Consider the following 9,113-nt stretch of genomic DNA (forward strand, 5'->3'; position numbering starts at 1 on the left):
CATACTTCACGCAGTTCCCTAAAAAAAAAAAAATCCAACTCGCGAAAATCTCACCATATAACAATTGGGAAATCTTAAGCATTATGCAATTTTTAGTTTTTTCCCTTTAATATTTTAAAATCTTTCAGATTAAATTACATTATATTTTACAAAGGAAACCATTTTGGCAATTGTATGAAAATAATCATTCTAGCAGTTTTATAGAAGGGAAAGGCGAATTGAACCTAAGAATGGTGATTTATTTTATGAATGTTTATGAAATCGTAAAGATTTCATAGAAATATTTTACTATCGAAAAAATTTAATTAATGGTGGCAGAAGCGAATGGGCGGATCAGTTTAGTTCATGTCATCCTCATTCATCCTTCTCTAACTATACATTTCCCATTCAATGCAAAAAGAAGTTTGTCACATTTCTTTAATAAATTAGTCGAAAATAATGGTAAAATTTAGGATATAAATCAAAATTTCATGAAATATCACGTTTAGGCAACGTAGGCACGTAAAATTTAAAGAGTGCTTAGGACGCATTGTATCGTAGCAACAACCAATGGAGGCTCGGCGGTTTCCCACTGTCTTGCTTTATTGCAAACTAACGGTATTGATACGGTCGTTGATTGAATATTTACAAAATTCACTTGATTCACCGTTATACCAGCCATCAATTGTAACGCTGGCGCTATTGTTGGTTGTCTACAACTAAAGTTCTGAACATTTCAAGTACCAATTCAAGTTTTGGGATAAATTTTTATTCACCGTTTAATTTGAATTCTTACTCAAATATGGTCTCGATTAAATTTCGTCCTAATTCTGTTATCTAAAATTCATTTACAATTTATAACTTTAAAGCATGAAAAAATTCTACTTCGTCAAGTTTTCACATGTATTCCATGAATTTTTGCATTTTAAGATTAGAAGAAAATTAAAAACTTCTTACGTGCAAGTTGCAATGGCTAATGAACGACAGGTATTGCTGCTGTAGGTGAATGACATTATGCCATTCGATAGATTTGTGTTATTCGTTGGTGAAGCCAACAACGGTTGACAACAAACTGAAAACATCCGAACTATATGGAAATATTTAAATAGAGGGTTAATTAGTCCAGCATGCTGTCTAGTTGTAGTCGACAAAGTTTCTAAACAAGACATTTGGTATCAGCTATCAAGTTTCTATTTAATTCATTTGATATGACTTTAAAAAAAACATGCCAGGGAGAGTTAGACTTGGATCTGGAATTGGAGTTGGCGGTCGAGTTGAAGTTGGAGTTGCAGGTCGAGTTGAAGTTGGAGCTGGAGCTGAAGTTGGGGGTCGAGTAGGAATTGGAGTTGGAGTTGCAATTGGTGGAGTTGCTGCGCAAGAGTAAGCCACGGGTAATTGCATGGCTGCCAAAAGGGTGATCGCAAATATCGTTAACGAAAAACTATTCGACTGAAATGGAAACAAAAAGATATAAATTCTTATTTTTTAAATTATTTGAAATCAGTTGTAGTTTTTTATAAAATTGCATTTGAAATGATAAGAAGCATGGAAGTTCAAGTTCAAAAGGTTGGGTATCAATCTTTTCAAATGTGAAGAATTACTTTCCAGTGAACCAACTGTTATTAATATAAATTCCTCGGCTTAATGCATCAAAAAATAGGGGATAGAGTGGTGTCACTCTTCTCAACCTTATCCTTCAGGTTAAGAATCTAGGAGTATCTTGAAGTCAATGCAAATAATCAATAACAGAGAATCATTATAATACTACTACTTGTCAAACATAATGATGAGTACGATCCTTTAAAACAATGCGTACATTTACCGCCATCGGTAAACTAAATTAAACAGAATAAGTGAAAATGAGACTGAACTCATTGATAAGTATAACATTTTTAGCCGATTTTACTGATATACAAATAAGAGAAAATTAGTAGTTTTAAAATATGTGAACAAGTGATGATGGCATTTTTGGAATTAATAAAAAATGTCATATTTTTGATGAAAGATCATGAAGACATACACATACACTCTTAAGATTATGAAATTCAGGAAAAGAACAAATGGGAAATAAAATGAAAGGGAAACAATAAAGCAATGAAATTAAATACTTCGGAAAAAGAAAAAACTGATGAGGATGAAGTGAAGGAAAAAACGACAAATTAAAATTGTCATGATTAAAAATTATGACCAAAAAATCTCTTTCTCATTATCACTTAGAAAAATTGAAATTACAATCTGTGTTGGACTAAATCTTTGGGAGATATTTTACTTTTTCATTACCAATTATGTAAGTGATTAAAATTAAATTTTATTTGGTTTCACCAAAAAGGATGACTTCAAAATCTGCTTGTATAAAAACTTTTTGCTGGATAAAACGATTTACATGGAATCGTGGGATCAGATTCTCTAGTAGATCCAGTAGGAAGCATTTTTTGCTTCGTGCAAACGATATGTAAAGGGTATGAGTTTTCAAAGGAAAGCTAACGAGTTGAGATTAATTATTAAACCATTTCAATTCAATCTATCCGCTGACTGTGTGTTCCAAACATGATTTTAATGTAAAATGAGTGTAATAATTAAATAAATTAAAATTAGGAAGATGAAATTGTTGCAGAAAATGAAAGAATTTTAATTTGTAAATTGGTGTAAGTAATAAGGAAAGAACTTACAGATGCATTCTGATCAGGCGATATAATGAAAAACGCAACAAAGTTATCCATAAGTAGATAACATAAGCAGAAATACAGTTTAAATGACTACTTGGGAAGACGGTTGAATGCGTTTTGATTACCAAATACTAATATTTAGGCATTACTCAAAAGTGGTTTGAGGTCAATGTACATGGAAGGCAGGAGATGAGATTTCACCTGGTAGGTATTTCGTACCGCTATTATAGGATTTACGTAAGATATTAGGCAAATAAAAATGACATTTCTATGTCCTTGAATTATGTCACCCACTATTTATGTGCAATAAGCATTCACAATATATCGGCAGTATTTACCTTTTCTTCCGTCCTCTTTTGGCCCTTATACTTCTTTTATTTCGTTTTATTCACATATCATCTCTAACTCATCCATCTTTTCTGTGCCAAATATTACCTCCATCTCATTTCATCATGATTATTCCTCCATTCCATTTAACATCTCTCAAGAAAACATCAGGATATAATGCTGCATTTTTTTTTCTTTCCGGAACAGTCTTATCGAATGTCCTTAATACGCAACACTAATTCACAGTGATTGTCGTGATCGCTCCGTTTTTAGTGAAAAATGTACGGATGTAATTGGGATACAATCACATGGTACTACGATATGATAATCTCTACTTGTTGTTGCAATTGTTAGATAATACAAGCCATGGCGAATATTTACAAGTAATTCGTATTTTATATAATTTTTCTGGAAACATCGTCGAGATTCTTGATGTGACCCTAATTAAGAAATATTCGGGAAATGCTCCACATTATCGAAAACGAACCCAGTAGCTACTTTATCATTTAAAGTCAATTTTGGTTCATCCGTTAAAATGATATTTTAAATTTTCACTTTTTTATTTTTATTTTAATTTTTCGAACTATAATATACCAATAAAATTTAAACGATGAATTAAAAATAACTGAATTATATTGAAGCACGGAAAAACATATTTTTTGGGACTTAAAACTAGAAAATATTACACCATGTTGACTAGTTTTATTCAACTGGTTTTTACCGATAATTTTAATTAAATTCTGGGAAAAAGTCGGAAAATTATACGACTTAGGAAGTAAATAAAAGTATGAAATTTATTTCCTAATAAATATCCTGAAATGATTGGTTAATTTGTTTCCTAATTTGATTGAAAGAAAAGAATATTATCATTCAATTCTTTTCAGGGTAAACGCAAGCAAGAAAATGATTTGGTTTTGTAAGTGATACTGAGCAAAAGGGACTTTCCGGTATACAGTAGTTTAATTCGATGATGACTATAAAGGCTTCCTGTATTTTCTGTACATATAGAAAAAATGAAAATAAAATTAACATGAAACAGTGAAGAAAGAAAGAGAAATAACTGCCACTATTCCGGATACAATAGAATTTTTATCTATTTCAGACGAAAATTTGATCTAGCTGTAAAAAATTTTTTTCAATCATTTTTTGTTGTTAATGCAGAAATATTTTTAAACTTAAAATTCAAAATCTTGAATCATCCTTAAAATTAACGAGATCTCCTACAAGCTTAAAACTTTCCCAAAAATTAATGTGGAAGTTTTTTCCAGACAAGTTTTCGCTCCAATTTCGACAAATTTCAATAAAGTTAGTTAACAACTTTTAAAAGTCGATTAAATTGCTGGCGAAATTATCTGAAATATAGATTATAGCGCATCTGAAATATAGATTATAGCGCATCCTCTCTTCTTGAATAATTCCTAATGGTTCCATTGGATCAATGTGATAACCCAACCATGGAAATGAGTATCCAAACAAATCTTTTCAAAAATCTTTTCAACCATGTTTAATCAGTTTTGAAGGAGGATCATGATATTATGATCACTTTTTTTTTTAAAAAATAACGAACTGAAATGGCTTACTGACTGTTGGAGGATATCAAAAAAGGATGTACGATATCACAGCAAAGTTGAACAACAGTTTGTTGCTAAATAATGATAACATAACAGTGATCAGCATACAAATTTTACGTTTTATCAATGTTAACGATGAACGAAAATTATTAAAAAACAAAATTACTGATGAGATGTATTGTGGTAATATGCAAAGTCCTTACTAACTTTCATATCTTCTTTGCTACATTATTTCCCGAGATACTTTCTACTAAATTTGTTTGAAAATCTTACACACATTATAAGCGGTAACTTTTTTTGTAATCATTGTGTGCAAATTTGTTTGATTTGAATATATCACCAGTTTGTTGTGTTACACTGCATTTTCTTATCATTGATAATGTGATGTGTATGAGGACAGCGTACACAAAGATCAGTTTCATCTGAACCATGTCAGTAGTATGTAACGTAAGAATGAGAAGATACTGCTGATGAAATTGTATTTGGAACTTAGACGAATGATGCTTATAAAAATATTTTTGATCGCTATTTATTGGTTTAAAAAGTGATATCAGTGTTTAGTAAGTCGTCGAGAGTAGGGATGGAAGAGCAGTTACAGTCAACACAACTGAAAGTCCAAAAAACAGAACATATTTATTAGATCAACAAAGCGTAATCCTGAGTTGTTTGCATCGAACAATTCAAAAATGCAGTATGCCATGCGTTTTTCAAGCATATTAAGAAATGGTAGTGCCATAAACTTCACAGTTCTGAATTGTTAATTTGTTTAAATTCTGATTTTTTTTGAAAATTGAGAAGGTATCAATGTATGCTTCAGGACACCTGAAGCAACATCATAATATTTGCTGATTCGGAAAAATTATTGTAATGAGCACCTGAAATGATTGCTGAGTGGAAAGAAAAACCTTATCAGAAAAAATATTACTATCTTGATATTCGAAAATCTATTGTAGTCCAATATGTTCATAAAATTTAGAGATGCAAACTTTCTGGACCACTATAATCTCTAAATTTTAAATAGATGTAATACACGCGCTATATTACTTCAACTATCAATGTTAGAGTTTAATATCTCAGGAGAAACTTGTGAATCGAACAACATGCAGATTAGAAAATTTGATTGTTTACGTGGAATTTTCAGCTTTTATCCGCCGTGCCATAAGTTTTCCAAAGCCAATACTTATGTCATCTCAGTGATGTAAAGTGATTGAAGTACGATATGAAACTGTAAATTTATAGCTGATCAAAATACAGTATTATAAACAGTAAATAATTAGATGTCAGGATAGTTAATGCAATCAACTTTCAACAAAGCTCGAAGGAATTCCTGAATCCAAATATAGGAACATTATAAAATGTCAAAAAATTGAATAAGAAGAGATGCTCCCATTAAACATCGAATTGCTTCGAAGATTAAATTCGATTATTAAGTTAAATTACATCAATTTCTTATATTTAAATAAAAAAAAGAAACATTAAGAGAAGCCACTGATTATGCGAACAACGGGATCAGAATTGGATAATGTTAACGCCAATCGTTGACAACTTGATGGAAAATGATCGAGGGAGTCTGAAAGGATGTGCCAATCGTAGATATCTGATGCATGCCACGTAACATACTGTGAGATCAATGCAAGCGCTGAATCAGCTTCTTTTCTTTCGCAGCTTCCTTTCACTATCACTGCAAATTTTATGTAGAATTCAAGCAAAAGCCTAAATCAATAAAATATAAATTTCAAAAGTTGCTGTGATTACCATAACTGTAAAAGATATCTAATTCACCAGTTCAGTACGTCTGATGTAGACCAGTTACTTTTTAGAGGCTTATCAAGCGACAGTATCTCTTCAACTTACTTGAAGTTTTCAGAAAATAAGTTTCTTCTAAGGAAATTGTTTAACCTTGTCAAGATATCTGAACAAGGTTTTACAGGTTTACGTAAATTTCAGTATATGTGCGAAACAGTGCGATATTTTTTTTACTTACATTCTTCGCATTGCAGATAACATGACTGAAAAGAACAAAGTAGACCAAGTTCCCGTTCATATTTGCTTGTTTCTTTTTTAGTGAACACCTGAGAAAGATTATAAATAAGCGTACTTGCAAGATTTCATGTTTGGGGATTAATTGCTGGATCATTTACCGCAAAAATTATAAGACCTTCTTCTTCCTTGGAATGCTTGAATTTAAACCTTTTCGCGGGACTTCTTGCACCAATTTTTTCTGTTCCATTAAATGGAAGAAAGGATTGTATAAATTACTTTTTTTACAACCTTCAAAAATACGTTCACGTTCATGAAACAAGTTGAAAATTTCATTGAAAACTGGAATACTGGAGATCGAAGCTATCTGACACGTGCTTGATATTTGGGTTTAGAGTGGATCATCTTTTCTCATGAGGTCATTCTGTCATTCCAGTAACACTACAAATAAGCAAGAATTGACGAATTTTGTTAAAAATGCTTGCCTTGCCCGGAAATGCTCGCTCTCTGTTTTCGATATTCTTCAATGCTTCCAAGTGGCATGTCTGATCACATTTCAGAAACGTTAGAGGTTCCGTCTTTTCCAAGCAGCTTCGCGCTTCCAAAAAATGATGCTTCTTGAAACGGCATAGGAAATTAGATGGTGAAAATACTCGAACTGCAGACTGAAAATTTTCGTGAATGAAACCTTCCAGCACTTCAAAATTGAAGCAGAAATCAAACATTCCTGTTAATGATTTCTACGGGATTTGCATCTGACCAAAATAAGATACAAGTCTAAATGGGAAAAATTCGAGAGAATGATGAACAAAGGAAACATCGGTGTAAATTATGATGAAAAATTCACTCTCTTTTCTCTTGTTATATTTTTTCTATATTGAAATAGTGTATTCACTGTAATCATACCAAATCAAAATATTCTTAATATTCTTAGTATTACGCATTCGACAAACAGTATTTTTTGCTCCCTTTCCTATTGCTGACAGCATGTAGTGTTATTAAGAAGATGCTCGGCTTTTATAAATGAAGATTTAAAAAATCACTATCTTCAACCCACCACCAGACATTTGGAGACATTATTTACGATGTCGATCATTTGCTAGAGCACTTGTAAAAGTATCGCACAGGTGCAATAAACGTAAGACGAGGTCACAGTCGTCAGTTCACTTCAATGGAAATGGAATCATTCCATCGAGAAAACAAAGGTATTTATATATCAAGATAGTCTGTCAGTTCGGATGGTGATGGCGTAATAGCTAAGTGGTATCGCATTTTTCATTCTTTGCATCCGGCCAACATTCTGTTAACGTAAAAATAGTATTTTAGAGCATAGATAAGAGAACTACCAAAGTTCGCATTGTTAACACATGCGAAGTATATGTAAGAGAATGGAAGAGCGATTAAAGGAGAGAGGAGGTACTACCACCCATCGGTCATTTTCCCGATGAAATTATATGTCCAAAGAAGATAAAATCTGCCAATATGAAATAAAAGCTACAATCCAACTTTTTAAATTAATGAATTTCGTACAGAAAGTAGAAACTGACCTGATCATTACATTCATTAATGTAGCACTGAGTGCGTTGTTCTGATATATTGCAGTAAGTAACGAATCCAGCACGATCCAGTACTGCGGGATGTAAAGGGAAATCATAAAAATCAGTGGTGCTCAAGTTGAATTCATGTTCAAATACACTTTTCCACTCATCATTGCAATCCTGTAAATTGAATAGTCACAATTTGCACATATCAGTAGAACTATAATTTAGTGGTTTTATCACAATCAGTGACAAATTAATGTCATCAAAATTTAAGTAGCAATAAAACCCGCTCAATCTTACTTTATAGTCGCAAAATATGATGCAGTCCTCGACATTCTAGATTTCATAATGTGAATAACTTCTAGTAAACAGATTTGATGAATTAAGGCACCTCAAATAAAGGTACTTAAAAAGACACCTCAAGCGAAGTCAACTCAAGATGTCGTATAAGTTATATCCTCCGCATAAGTTATCACTTAATCTTATATTTGTTACTGATAATAAAGCTGTCCTACTTCTTACTAATCAACCGAAATGCTCTTGAAGTTACCTGGAAACACGTGGCATCGGTAGAATTCACCTCGGAAACATACATAAAATCGCGTTTCCATCGGAACTGATGACTAAGCCTGAACTGGCCAATGATAACAATAATGATGAGAAAGAAGCGGCTGAATGGTAATGTACATAATAGTAAACTAATAATGCTCATTATGAGCGTAACATTCATCATCCAACGAACTACTCCCCTCCCCAGCAATGTAGGTCAATCCCCAAACGACGCCCTCCACGCGTGTCAAACCCAATTCTTCTCATTCGTATTCATTTAAATGTGCCTATTTATTCTTATCTCATCCTTCATTCGTTCAAAAATATTATGCAACCGTGGAATACAAAAACTGATCGGCTCCAAAAACTGCATCCCACATATAAATTAATAGAGAAATGGTCTCGATGGCACACAATCGAACACATTTCCAAGATCCCAAACTAAAAAAAAAAAAAAAAAAAAAGCAGACGATTTCGGTTAAAGTTAGACTGTTGGATCA

The 9,113-nt window shown here is 32.3% G+C and overlaps 2 protein-coding genes across 2 annotated transcripts; both read right to left on the minus strand.

Annotated features, from left to right (window-relative positions):
* Nucleotides 1-508: 508 nt before the first annotated feature.
* LOAG_10091 (hypothetical protein) lies at nucleotides 509-1,380 on the minus strand (the record flags this gene model as incomplete). Its single annotated transcript, XM_003145618.1, has 3 exons — nucleotides 509-692; nucleotides 937-1,051; nucleotides 1,224-1,380. 3 exons carry the CDS (start codon nucleotides 1,378-1,380, stop codon nucleotides 509-511), a joined length of 456 nt encoding a protein of 151 aa, XP_003145666.1.
* Nucleotides 1,381-6,018: 4,638 nt separating this feature from the next.
* Nucleotides 6,019-8,924, minus strand: LOAG_10092 (hypothetical protein; the record flags this gene model as incomplete). The annotated part of the gene is made up of 5 exons (XM_020448085.1): nucleotides 8,615-8,924; nucleotides 8,071-8,241; nucleotides 7,009-7,188; nucleotides 6,528-6,615; nucleotides 6,019-6,224 (listed from the first exon to the last, which is right to left on the minus strand). The coding sequence occupies exons 1-5, from the start codon at nucleotides 8,795-8,797 to the stop codon at nucleotides 6,019-6,021; spliced, it is 828 nt and encodes a 275-aa protein (XP_020301740.1). The 5' UTR covers nucleotides 8,798-8,924.
* Between the last annotated feature and the right edge of the window lie 189 nt (nucleotides 8,925-9,113).

This window comes from Loa loa (genome assembly GCF_000183805.2).
Source record: "Loa loa unplaced genomic scaffold supercont3.37, whole genome shotgun sequence".
In the NCBI taxonomy this organism is placed as follows: domain Eukaryota; kingdom Metazoa; phylum Nematoda; class Chromadorea; order Rhabditida; family Onchocercidae; genus Loa; species Loa loa.